We start from the raw sequence: 14109 nt of genomic DNA on the forward strand, positions 1-14109 counted from the left end.
TTATTTTGTTTTTTGAGACAGGGTTTCTCTGTGGCTTTTGGAGGTTGTCCTGGAACTAGCTCTGTAGACCAGGCTGGTCTGAAACTGGGATGTGGTCTTTGAAGGACTCCACCTTATTCTCCTGGGCAGATTCTGTGGTGTTTGAGATTTGGAAGAGGAGCGGGGCCTGGAGGTCAGCACACTCACCTGGCCAATAATACATGTAGACCTTCCTCCTGGCCTTCATCAGCGTGATCCACAAGGGCTCTGACCCATTCCACCAGAGGGGCATCAGGCTGTCTCGATTGACCCCGATGTCGAATGACTTGTTGGTTCTGGAATCCCACATGTAGTTCCCAATCATCTGGTGGACTTCACAGTGGCGGCCTGCAGGGGTGAGGTAGCACGTAGTCACTTGATTCTTTATTTTTTAATCCTTATTTAATTTGATTGCAAGAGCTTTTTGTTCTCATGTAAGAAAGAGAGTACCACAACTTGTTCTTTTCTGTTGTCACTATGGAGGCTTCTTTTTCATAGATAATGCCATGATGACAAACAAGATAGCCACCAATGGGTTCGAGGCCAACCAAAGCAGTGTAATGAGATCCTGTCTAAAAGATAAAACAGACCTTTCCAACCAGATGCTCTGTTTTAAGTTACATTGAGGAGACTGGTGAGATGGTTTAGTATGTAAAAGAGCTTGCCACCAAGCTTGACAACCTGAGTTCAATTCCCAGAACCTTCATAGTCAAAGTTTATAAAAGGCGAAGCTTTGTCTCTCATCACAGAAAGCCAGACAGCCCACAAGTCATGCTTTAAATGTAAAGCCCAAGGAGCTAAAGAAAAGAGTTTGTACTTTAAGTTGAAGCATTAGCTTTTGCTTGTGAACTAACAAAATTTAAAAGTGAAACAGAGCAGAGAGAATAGAATCATCAAGCAATCCCTCCATGGTTAAGGAATTTAACTCACACTAACTGAACACACACACACACACACACACACACTCCTGTCTACTATATATTGTAATAACATAGAGGGTCAAATGTGAAGCCTGATCTTTGCCCTCAAGTGGTTTCTAATTTAACACCCAACAGAAGGTCTTTGCATAAACAAGACCAGCTTCCAGGGACCCAGGAGGCTAGGAAGGGGACCAGACTGTAGCTTCCCTTCAGATCATGACCATCAGTGATGCCCCTGTCGATCAGGAGAAAGGGGTATGTGCTAACTAGTTCATCAAACAGAAACATCTTTCTTCTTCATTCAAAACTTTTAGTTCAGGGAAAGTTGAAACACACTAAGGATTCCCCTCCCCCCCACCCTATCTTCCTACCCCACAGACATGCTTATGATATCTTCCTTTAAAACAATGAATTTAGGCTCCTTTATCCTCTTAAGGCTGTTTGCTCATGCTTCCATAGGCAATCATGATAATGGCCACTGCAAAAGTAGTTTACAGAAGATGCCAAGTGCCAAGAAGCACAAAACAATCCAAAGTAATCTCTAGTGTACTTTAAACAACCACTGAACCCCAAGTCATAGGGCAGTCCCTTTTCCTTAACCTCCATGCCCAGCGCACAGAATCTGCCCAAACCCTCCCACCCTCATTCGCCCTCTGCTGTCTAGCTGTAAATTTAGGAGAGGTTTCTTGCACATGGTAGAGATGTTGAGTCTGGATTGAGAGGTGGGAGGCAGGAAAGGAAGAAGGGAGAGAGAGGTGGGGAGAGAGGGGGAGAGCCTGGAAAGCATCTCTGGGGGATCCAGATATTTCATAAAGAATCACCCCAGACTCATGTTCAGAGGTTGGGTTTGCTTGTTTGTTTGTTTGTTTTTTGGTGGACTGCCCTTATTGTTCAAAGGCTGAACAACAGGCGCTGGGCCAGTCCCCAGAGCCAGCCCTTTGTTGCAGAGAAACTGCCTTTCTGGAAGCCAGCAGATTATACACCCCTCACCCATCTGCCCTCTCTCTTCTCCCCCAGCTCAGCCATCTTTGATCCCATAAGCACAGCAAGGCTGTCAGTGTGTGCTTGGAGCAGCCTCAGCCTTGACTTCAGTGCATTTCTTTACCTAGCTCCTCTCTCTCTCTCTCTTGCAACTCATTCTTGCGATTTTATTGCCAGGGGGTGAAAGTTGTAGCTGAGAAAACAGAACAGAACAAAACAAAACACAGTGTACCAGCTTCACAGCCTACGGAGTGCTCATCTCCATATTCCTGCCTGACCCATATCTATTTTTACGCATCTGCGGGGCTTGATTTTTCTCCAGCTTGTGCTTTCTGAGGAGCCTTGCTATGGCTCGGCTATCTGGAACATTTACTCTAAGCGCTAGGAGAAACTTTCCGCAGCACAGTTCTCAATATTTCCCAGCACTGATGCACAGGGTTACTGTTCTGGAGCCATGGCACCACCGGAGGCTCTCCAGCCCCACACAAGTCCCATGTTTCTACCAGTGAGAAACTGGACAGCCTCCATGTGACACAGGAAAATACAGGCTCTGGGCACTGTATCTGTCACTGGTGGTCACAAAAGCTTTCTCTTGACAACTTTAACCAGACTCCTCGTCCTCTGAGCCTTCTATTCAACCACAACGGCTTTAGGTTTCCCTCTTGTGGAGTCCAGTTTGAGCGAGAACACTGCTACATGGATTTGGGGGAAACCCTCTCCCACATCCTCACTTGCTTCTCAGTTGTGATAAAACACTGACCAAAAGCAACTTAGGGGAGAAAAGGGTTTGTTTCATCACACAACTTCCACATCACAATCTGTCACTGAAAGGAGCAGTGGCAGGATCCTGGAGACAGGAGCTGATGCAGAGGCCATGCAGGGGTGCTGCTTACTGACTTGCTCCCACGGCTTGATCAGACTGCTTTCTTACACAACCAAGGCTGGGCCTTCCCACCTCAATCATCAAAAACAAAGCTGTCCAAATATATCCCAAATACTATGTGGGATATACTAAGAATTCCTTATTGCTTATGAAAAGTCAGGTGTAACCGCATGCCCTGCATTTTCTCTGACCACCTCCCTCGTTGCGTTGAAGAGCATCTTTTTACTTTTTCCTGTCTGCAGCGACAGCAGGACTAAGGAGCATCCTAAAGAAGCACACACACAAGACATGTGAACATACAGCCTCATCTGTCTGGAAGGGCCAAGGGGGGCTTCTCAGAGGATCTTAGACTTGATGGGCGAAGGGTTTCCCACATGCCACACAAAGGTGACAGTGTTTAGAAAAGCATGAAGAGGTGAGACACTAGTTATTCGTCAGAACAAAATAAAGATGATTGCTTTTTAAAATGACACTCTCCTATGAAAATAAGAATGTGGCTTACTTGCTTTGAAAAGAGCAGAACTCTCAAAAAGTGGTGCTGGTCCAGCATACTAAATAGATCCAAAGCTGGACTCCTTCTAGATCCCGGCGATGAACAAATAATGCCCTTTAATTTGGGGCTACTTAGTGGGGAGGACTAGAGTAGTCAGTGGTGAAACAACACAGAGATAGTCACTGCCAATCCCCCGGGCTAAAGAGCAAGAGAAGGGGTGTCATCATCAAAGACCCTCCTCTATCTATCAAAACCTCCTTGCTTAGACTATAGGCCCACTGCAGAAGATGAGTGTCACACACGGACAAACAAAATCCAAAGACTTTTAAAAAGAAATTTGCGTTGACAGCTTTAACAGAAGTCCTTAAGCAAATATCAAAGGCCACATGGTCTGTGTATCCCCTGACACAGATGTGTAAGGTTTAGGATGCCACTGGGCACATCTCAGACAGAAATGGAAGGGACCTCAGGTAGTCCCTCTCCTATGGGATCCCCTAACACTTGATCCATCGGGTATGAATTAGTACCCAATAGAGTTGTCCTCCTTTGTGAAAGGTTTTCTTTTTCTCAGAACATGGAGTATTCTAGAAAGAAGTGATCAGTAAGCTTTAAGTTGCTCACCAGTCTAAGGGTTGGTCTCACACAAGCACTGCAATACTGATAAAGTACAGGAAAGCACGGCCACTAAGTGACTAACTGAAAGACCCCGGCCCAGCACAGGTGGCTGAGGCCTATGGAAAATTCCTTTCCCCCACAGCTCAGCCGAATAGTCATTTTCTGATCAGAAAGAAGCTCAGCTCAAGGTCTTTACAGCTGAATAGTCACTACTATCTCTGTCCAGGCAGGACACAGGTGTCTGCTATCTGCATAGCGTCCGCATAGCCAGCCCAGCAAGACTGGGCAAGCACAGAGACCTCCTATTGTTCCTCAGATAGGGCCAAGGCCGAGACTTGAGTTCTGAGAGAAACCTCAATAGCCCTCATTCTGTGAGCCCCGGCCTCATTGTCCAATCAGGGTCCTGTAACTAGGCTTCTTGCTTCTGTACTCCGCTTTTTGCTATAAAAGGACCCCTGAGTCCCCAGCTCGGGGCTCTCAGTTCCCGAGACTGAGATGCCCCGGGTACCCGTGTATTATCAATAAAGCCTCTTGCTGTTGCATCCAAGCTCGTGGTCTCGGTGTTCCTTGGGTTCGGGTCTCCCTCCCGTGAAAGTCCCCTGCTTGGGGTCTTTCATTTGGTGCATTGGCCGGGAATTGAGACCCCGCCCAGGGACCACCGACCCACTTCTGGGAGGTAAGAATTGTCCGGACTAAATTTCTGTTGTTTCTGTTGTCTGCTGTCTGTCTGTCTATGCCTGTTGTTTTATCGCGCCTGCGTCTGTAATATACAGCTGTATACATCTGTATCTGGTGGCACCGACCGCAGCTCTAGGACACGATCTGCCTCGTCTGTTTGGGGCCCCGTCTGTTTGGGGCAGATGTCCATCTGCCCCGTCTGGAGTTCTTAGGGAACTCGTCTGTTTGGGGCCCCGTCTGTTTGGGGCAGATGTCCATCTGCCCCGTCTGGAGTTCTTAGGAACTCGTCTGTTTGGGGTAGGTCTGTATCTGGAGCTGGAGTTCTTAGGGACTCGGTTGTTTGGGGTAGATGCCTAGGAATCTGCCCCGTCTGTTTGGGGAAGTCCCGCTGGCCGAGGGAGTTTCCATCCTGATAGGGGACAAGGACGGGAGCACAAGGCCCCCGTCCCCGATCTGAATTTGCTTTTGACTTTCGTCAAAGCCGCGCAGCGAAAATCTGTTTTTGTTTCTTATCTGTTCGTCCGTCTGAATGTCGTTTGTCATCGCTCTCGAGATGCTCGTAACCGGACTGTCGATGCGCGCAAGAAGCAATGGATCACCTTTTGCTCTTCTGAATGGCCAACTTTTGATGTTGGCTGGCCACGAGATGGCACCTTTAACTCTCAAATTATTTTCCAGGTGAAAGAGAAAGTCATGGATCCTGGACCCCAGGGCCACCCGGACCAAGTATAGTTACCTGGGAAGTGCTGGTCTATGACCCTCCCTCCCCCTCCTCTTCCCTAACCCCCGCCACCGCGGCAGCTGCAGGCACTGCTCGGACTGCAGCTCATTCCCGGTTCACGTTCAGCGTCCCGGCCACTGCGCGAAGGGCGCCCTGAATGTGACGGCGCGACCGGCGACAATGCGAGGGGAGCTGTGTCTGCCTCCCTGCGGCCCTCGATGGACCGGGTCAGAGAGCGGCCGCCACGCCCCTCGCCCCCGCTCCCCGGCAGACGCTCCGGCCCTTCCGGGTGGCGCCGCGGCCTCAGCCCGCTCCCGGATTCAACCGCCCTGCCTCCGGACGGGCCATGATGGCCAGTTGCAGTACTGGCCGTTCTCTGCCTCAGATCTTTATAACTGGAAAAGTAATAACCCCTCCTTTTCAGCAGATCCTGTGAAAATGACTGATTTATTGGAGTCGGTTCTTACTACCCATCAGCCCACCTGGGACGATTGCCAACAGCTTTTACAGGTCCTCCTCACTTCGGAGGAGAGACAGCGGGTCCTTCTTGAAGCCCGGAAAAATTGTTCCTGGGGCAAATGGACAACCTACGCAGCTTCCAAATGAAATTGATGCTGCTCAGACTGGGACTTCACCACTGAGGCAGGTAGGACCCATCTATGTCTTTAATGCCAGTTGCTTGTAGCGAGTCTCCGAAAGACAGATAAGCAATCTATAAATTTGGCCCAGGTAAGACAGATAGTTCAGAAGGCAGAGGAATCGCCAGCCGCATTTTTTGAAAGACTTAAGGAAGCTTACAGAATGTATACCCCATATGACAGGGGTATACACTACCAGATGTATTGAGGGAGACAGAACGCATTTTTTTAATAAAAGAGAAGCTCAGAGAGAGAGAGAGAAAAGAGGGAAACAGAATGTCAGAGACAGGAAATGAGAGAGACAGGATAGCAAGGGACAAGAAGCGTAACAGAGAAATGACTAAACTGTTGGCCACAGTAGTCGCAGAGACAGGATAGGTAGAAAGAGGGAAAAAGGGGGCCTCACTTAGAAAGAAGGACCTTTCAGAGACCCAAACCCCCTGCCGGTCCCCCTGGAACACTCCCCTGTTGCCAGTCAAGAAGCCAGGAACCAATGACTATAGGCCGGTCCAGGACCTCCGGGAAGTCAATAAGCGGGTTGAGGACATACACCCCATGGTCCCCAATCCCTATAACCTCCTGAGTGGACTGCCACCTGACTATGTTTGATACTCAGTCCTGGATTTAAAGGATGCCTTCTTCTGCCTGCGGTTACACAAAGACAGTCAGCCACTGTTTGCCTTTGAATGGCAGGATGCAGACCTGGGAATCTTGGGACAACTTTGACTGGGGGGAGAGCCAGGAGAAAGCCTTCATGGACATCAAGAAGGCTCTGCTCAGCTCCCCAGCTCTGGGGTTATCTGATCTGACTGAACCCTTTGACAAATTGACGTTGGGGCAGCCTTTGACTATCTATGCTCAGGCAGCCACCGGGCCGCTGGCTCACCAATGCCAGGATGACCCATTACCAGACTCTGTTGCTGGACAAGGACCGAATTCACTCCGGGGCTCCGGTGACCCTGAACCCCGCCTTGCTACTTCCCCATCCGGGGGAAGCAGAGACTCATGACTGCTTGCAGGTCCTGGCTGAGGTCCATGGGACGAAAGCTGACCTCATGGATCAACCCCTTCCCAACCCTGACCTTGTCCGGTTCACGGACGGAAGCAGCTTTGTACATCAAGGAGAGCGGAAAGCCGGTGCTGCATTGACAACTGAGTCAGAAACAATTTGGGCCGAGGCCTTGCCGCCAGGAACATCAGCCCAACGAGCAGAACTGATTGCCTTGACACAGGCCCTGAGACTGGCAGAAGGTAAGAAACTCACTGTCTACACAGACAGCCGCTATGCTTTTGCCACAGCTCACATCCATGGTGAAATTTATAGGTAAAGGGGGCTATTGACCTCAGAGGGCAGAGACATTAAAAACAAAAAGGAAATCCTGGCCCTTTTAGAGGCTCTGCACCTGCCAACCGCCCTCAGTATTATACATTGCCCAGGGCATCAGAAAGGCGACAGTCCAGTCGCCCGGGGAAACCGGAGGGCAGACCTGGCCGCCCAGGAGGCTGCCCTGGCTTTGGAAAGCAGCAGTCACCTCCTCCAGGCAGCTGTAGTCCCTGTAACTAATGAGGCTTCCGAGAAGACCTCCCCGTCATGGGACTATAAGATAAAAGACATCAAGGCCATGAAAAGACTGGGGGCGACCCGAGTACATGATGGTCTCTGGACCTATCAAGGGAAAACTGTCCTTCCCCGCCTAATGACTAGATATCTGGTTAACAGCCTACACAAACTCACTCATTTGAGCTCCAGGAAAATGCGAGAACTATTAGCCCGGGAAGAAAATACCCGCCACCTGTTGGGAAAATACTAAAGCAAGTGACTGAGCGATGTGACGCCTGCGCCCACGTAAATGCGACCAGGCTAAAGCTACCCATGGGGACCCGAGCTCGGGGGCACCGGCCTGGGGTGCACTGGGAAATAGATTTCACAGACCTCCTGGTTTTTGTTGACACCTTCTCGGGATGGACTGAAGCCTACCCCACCAAGCACGAGACGACGAAGGTGGTCACCAAGAAACTTCTTGAAGAAATCTTCCCCCGTTACGGAATGCCACAGGTATTGGGGACAGACAACGGGCCTGCCTTTGTTTCTCAGGTAAGTCAGTCTGTGGCCACCTTGTTGGGGATTAATTGGAGATTACATTGTGCTTACTGACCCCAAAGCTCAGGACAGGTAGAACAAATAAATAGAACCATTAAGGAGACTATAACTAAATTATCGCTGGCAGCTGGCACTAAAGACTGGGTCCTCTTGCTCCCCCTTGCCCTCTATTGTGCCCGGAATACACCGGGCCCCCATGGCCTCACCCCTTTTGAGATGTTATATGGAACCACCATTCCCTTTGTTCAGTTCTTTGACCAAGATATTTCTGACTATGCCAATTCCCCCTCTCTTCAAGCTCACCTGCAGGCACTCCAGCTGGTTCAGCAGGAAGTCTGGAAGCCCCTGGCCCAAGCCTACTGAGACCAGAGGAGACACCCTATCGTCCCTCACTCCTATCGCGTGGGAGACAGCGTTTGGGTCCGACGCCACCAGGCTAAGAACCTTGAACCCCGCTGGAAGGGACCATACACGGTCCTGTTGACCACCCCTACTGCTCTCAAGGTGGACGGGATTGCTGCTTGGATACACGCCTCGCACGTAAAAGCTGCCTCCCCTGAGGATCCGGACCCAGGATGGAAGGCCCAGCGCACTCAAAATCCTCTAAAGATAAGACTCTCCCGAGTTGTTTGATTGCCTTCTTATGCTTCATGCTTACCTTTCCCCTTATTGAGGGAAGTCCTCACCGAGTATTCAATATTACTTGGGTGATAACCAATCTGGGGACGGGACAGACTGCAAGCCTGAGTTCCCAACTTGGGGCTCTGACAGACACCTTCCCCACCCTGTATTTTGATCTATGTGATCTGGTGGGGGAGGATTGGGACCCCTGATCAGGGACCCCTGATCATTATACTTTTGATTCTGATGTTTGGGCCATGCATCTTAAACAGATTGACCCAGTTCATAAAGGAAAGGTTATCAATTGTACAATCACTGGTTTTGACTCAACAATACCAGCAGCTAAAGCAAAGGGATTTCGAGATGGCAGAAACCTCTGAATGAAAGATTTCATTCAGTTACAAGAGCAATGGGGGAATGAAAGACCCCGTCCCAGCACAGGTGGCTGAGGCCTATGGAAAATTCCTTTCCCCCACAGCTCAGCCGAATAGTCATTTTCTGATCAGAAAGAAGCTCAGCTCAAGGTCTTTACAGCTGAATAGTCACTACTATCTCTGTCCAGGCAGGACACAGGTGTCTGCTATCTGCATAGCGTCCGCATAGCCAGCCCAGCAAGACTGGGCAAGCACAGAGACCTCCTATTGTTCCTCAGATAGGGCCAAGGCCGAGACTTGAGTTCTGAGAGAAACCTCAATAGCCCTCATTCTGTGAGCCCCGGCCTCATTGTCCAATCAGGGTCCTGTAACTAGGCTTCTTGCTTCTGTACTCCGCTTTTTGCTATAAAAGGACCCCTGAGTCCCCAGCTCGGGGCTCTCAGTTCCCGAGACTGAGATGCCCCGGGTACCCGTGTATTATCAATAAAGCCTCTTGCTGTTGCATCCAAGCTCGTGGTCTCGGTGTTCCTTGGGTTCGGGTCTCCCTCCCGTGAAAGTCCCCTGCTTGGGGTCTTTCATAACAAGAAGGCAGTGTATACAGCAAGGCAACACTGAAGGAGGGGATGTCTCACGTCAGGAGTGGGAGAGAACATTGGGTGTGAGAGTTCATCACACACACCAGTAGCAACTGAGAACAGCTTCCTAGGGATCCATGAAAACCAAGAGTACAATCCAACGGGAAAGGGAGAGAGATGGAGGGCAAGAGCGAGCTCAAGAGAACACACCAACAGGACTTTTGTTACAACAGACCATGACAGTTGCTTTCTTGTTAGTGATGATTACCAGCCTCTTCCTGTGCCTGGTTTATAAACTCTTGAAGGTCCTTATGTAGAAAGTAGCGTAGTATACACAAGGTTTAACCCTGTCCCTTATTGAGATAGGCACTCACTGGAGGTCTTGGAGCTCAATCCACACTTGATGGACCCGCAGAAAAAATAGGACGTGACTACTTTAGGTAATCTGTGAAACTACCACCCTCAAGCAATGGATACCTTCAAGGGGACAAATCAGGCTAGAGGGCAAGGGCCGGAGTTGAAGTCCGAAAGATGAGCCGTTTCCCTGGGGCATCTTGGGATCAGAGACGCAGTGGGACCCTGTTGGTGTGAAGTTTATAACAGAGTGGAGGCAGGATGGGGAGAGGGGTGAGGGTGGGAAATGGAGCTTAACAGGTGTTTGGAGGGTAGTTTAAAAAGAGCTGCCATCTCCAGTCCCAGGCTACCTTGAGTGTGTCTCGTTCTAGTTGCTTTCACCTTGTGGCGTTACAGCATAGCTCTCAGAGACAGGCACACTTCTGCCATTTGACTTTCAGGTGGGAAAAGTAAAGCGTCATGGTGTCTGAGTGTTGTGGTTGGGGCAATGCAGCTAGTGAGGGGGCAGAGTGTTGGGGTAAAAAGGAGTCTCTCAACATGCTTGCCCGCACCAAAACCCATCCCTCCAGCCCAGTTCTCCAAGCTCTGGCCCTTTTCACAGTAATTGTCTCAAACACCGTGCTGTCCACATGGAAGCACACAGCTCTCCAGAATACCAGACAGAATGCTATCTCCCATAACCAACTATCCACCCCCCTCCAGCATCCTTGTAAGTACCTCTTAAGGGTAGGGTGCTGGAAGACAAAGAAGACAGTGATCTCAGATCTCCTCTCCCTCTGGAAAGAGTCCAGCTGTGAAAAGAGAGGCTCCCAGAGTTCTGAAATCTGGGGTCTCGGGTTAATGCATTTTAGACACTGGTCATATATACATGTTCCCTTAAGCTGACATGGCGCCAAGAAATATCTTTATATAGTCAATTACAAGTCAGGAAGCTTAAGAATATGTTCTGCAAGTCAGAATTTTAGACATTGGAGCCCTCATACCACATGTTCTTGAGCATTTGGGAGGCTAAGGATTAAGTTAGACTCTGTTTAGATTAGGGAACTTTTCAAATAACTTCCTTTCAGCCAAGACATGTAAAAGAATTAACCACGCATTGCTCTGAGCACTTAACTTACAAATTGAAATTTGCTTTGAATATCACCCATGTTGGGAAATATTTATTCTATTTTCTTAGCTTATATGAAGATCAAGTTTAGTAGGGTAAAGGTAAAGGAGTAGTTTCACATAAAATATGTAAGATTAAGTTGAAATAGGAAGCTCACGGTTTGTACTTCTTTAAAAGTGGCTACTGATGTGTGTGCCAGACAGGGTCATGATTAGAGTGAGTCACAAATTTTGCAAGTCCAAGATAGCAGGAGATAGCTTTGATTATAACGTGAAGTGTAAGAATGCAATTAAAAAAACACCCAAAATGTTAAAAGAGTTTTTTTCTGGAGACATTCACACTGTTTTGAGGTCACCAGACAAGGTGTGGGGGAGCATTGTTTTATGTAGGGCCCAGTAGTGTTGAACAATTCCCTAACAGTGAAAATATGGAATAAAACTGTTTCTGGCATAGGAAGAAAACTGAAAGTTCTGGACTTCTGCCTTGAACACGTCTACTTTTTGAAAGTTTGCTTTTATCAAAACTCAAAGGAGTCCTGGAGATGTAGATCAGTAACAAAGTCCTGCATTCAGTTCCCAGCACATGGAGGGGGGAAGGGGCTGGAAGAAGTCTGGTGAACTGTAGGAACCAGAGGGGTGGAAGACACCAGGAGAACATGGCCCACAGAATCAACCAAGCAGGCCTCACAGAGACTGAAGTCATGCCAGGCAGGCAGCCACAAAGCTGCAGGGCTCTGCCCTGCTGTGGTTATTAGCTTGTTCTTGTGGTACTCCTGATAGATGGGCGGTGGGGGTGTCTCTGACTCTTTTGTCTGCTCTTAGGACCCTTTTCCTTCTACTGAGATGCCTTGCCCAGCCTTGATATAAGAGGGTTTGTGCTTAGTCTTATTGTATCTTGTTAAGGCACATTAGGTCAATAGCCCTGGTAGGCCTGCTCTTTACCAAAGAGAAACAATATTTGGGGGAGATGGGAAGTGTATAGAGGGAACTGGGAGGAGGGAAAACTGCAGGTGAGATGTATTGTGTGAAGAAGAATAAAAATAAATAAATAAAGTTTCCAGTGATAAAATCCACCTCGATCTCTGTGCAAACTTGGAAAGTGGCTGAGTTCATTACAAGTGAAAAAGGACTTTTTGCTAGGTGATGGTGACACATGTGTTTAATTCCAGTACTCAGGAGGCAGAAGCAGGTGTATCTCTGTGAGTTCAAGGCCAGCCTGGGCTACAGAACAAGTTCCAGGACAGGCTCTAAATTATACAGAAAAATTCTGTCTCAACGAACAAGCAAAAACAAACAAAAAAGGAAAAGAAAAAGAATTTCTTTGTACCTTTTAGTATCGCCTCAAATAGCAGTAAGGGGTTTGGAAGAAGAAATAACTCATTTTGATGATCTTTTCTTCCATAGATGGAACTCAGCCTATATCTGTACTCTAAAGCCCCGCCACTGACCTTCCCTTGTGGTAAGGTTCCAGCTCCCTCTGTGATGGACCCAGCTACTCTCTCTTTCCCAAGGTCATCAGTTTCCTCAGACTCATGGAGATGGTGACTTGAGACTCAGAGACACCAGGCTCCTGTCCCTTCAGTACTGCCTGGCTGCAGGAGGTGTGAACCCTCTCTTCTGTTCCTTTTCTTCCCCAGGACAAGAGTCAAAAGGAGTTATCCAGCTGTCTGGCCTAGGGCAGGAGTCAGTAGTAAGGATGAGGAATTTAATTAACAAAGAACAAGGCAGAGTTAAGTCTTGGATCCAAGCCACGGTCTCCAGTCAAGCTTTTAATTGGTCCATGGGTGATCTCCAAACAGGATGATCAGATTCCAAATCGTCACCCGAGTAACCCTCGATGCTAGCCATTGATAGATCAAAGCCAGCTCTTTCAGGATTGTGAACTAACAATGACTTCAATCAAGTATTGTGAGCCAACCAATCAGCCAAACCCTCCCCCCTTCTATAGAGAGAAGCAAGCAGAAGAAAAGGTTTGCTGTTGTTTACTGAACAGCAGAAACACCATTTCTCACCGTTATGGAGGCTGAGAAATCCAAGATTGAAGGCAGCGGCTTCGGGGTTTCCTCGCACAGAGGACAGGGTGGGAGGGGTCTCTTGGGTCTTTTCTTTCTTTCATCAGAACATTAATCACATCGGAGGGCTTTACCTTCCTCAGCTGTTCACCTCCAAACTCTTTCCTCAGAGGTGAAGACTTCAGGGGACATGAAAATTGCCATCGCTTAGTGTCTCCGTAGTTGTCCCAGCATTCTATCCTGACCCCATGAGACTGACTGATTATTGTTTCTTGTGTTAACTTGCTAAAAGTTAAGAATGTCCAGGGAGGTGTGGCCAAAACAGTGGTCAGTCTTAGCGATTTCATATGATTTGGGAAAGACACTGACCAGCTTTTTGTGGATTCTGAGGATTTTCAGTGTGCTAAAGGGAAAGGCAGCCTCCGTACCCCCAGATCTGGGTTGGTTTCACTGTTCTTTCACCTGGGCAGGGAGGCTTGCAGCAGGGAACTTGACCCTGCAGCTTCAAAGCAAGTCTCGGGTGACTCGACTTTAGATACCTTTAAAAATAAAAGCACACAGAGCTTTAATTATGACCCAGATTGTTGCACCCTACACGTTTTAAAAGAAAATTCATGGAAGTATTTGTGTGTGTGTTTGTGTGTGTGTGTGTACACGCACGCACATTTGGCTGTCAGAGTCCAGCTTGCTGCCGTCAGTTCTCTCCTTGCACTGTGTGAGTTCCAGAGATGGAATTCAAGTCACTGGGCTCGGCGGCAGACACTCTCAGCCACTTAGTCATCTCGTTGGCCAGTAAAAAAGCTCAATTTTTGTCAGCATGATTCAGTTTAGTTTGTTGATGCCAGATTTTGTGAAGTCTATGTAATGCTGGCCTAGCTAAGCGCACAGCCTCAGACCAGAGACTCTCATACACAGACGAGTCTCTCTGTGCAGTCAGGAGTTAACAGCACCCCTGAAGCTAATGTCAGCATCATAGCCCATTACAGCCACAGCTTAGGTGTCCCAGTCAGTGATTAGC

The 14109-nt window shown here is 48.4% G+C and overlaps 1 protein-coding gene across 4 annotated transcripts in view; it reads right to left on the bottom strand.

Moving 5' to 3' along the window:
- Positions 1-14109, bottom strand: part of Enpp6 (ectonucleotide pyrophosphatase/phosphodiesterase 6) — a 119651-nt gene that overhangs the window by 65834 nt on the left and 39708 nt on the right. For all 4 annotated transcript variants that reach the window (XM_040731828.1, XM_021225207.2, XM_013110698.3 and 1 more), the window contains exon 2: positions 187-366. In XM_040731828.1, the coding sequence (XP_040587762.1) occupies positions 187-343 (157 nt within the window). In that variant the 5' untranslated portion in view covers positions 344-366. The remainder of the gene's footprint in view (positions 1-186; positions 367-14109) is intronic.

Source organism: Mesocricetus auratus, unplaced genomic scaffold, assembly GCF_017639785.1.
Source record: "Mesocricetus auratus isolate SY011 unplaced genomic scaffold, BCM_Maur_2.0 Super-Scaffold_100026, whole genome shotgun sequence".
Classification (NCBI taxonomy): domain Eukaryota; kingdom Metazoa; phylum Chordata; class Mammalia; order Rodentia; family Cricetidae; genus Mesocricetus; species Mesocricetus auratus.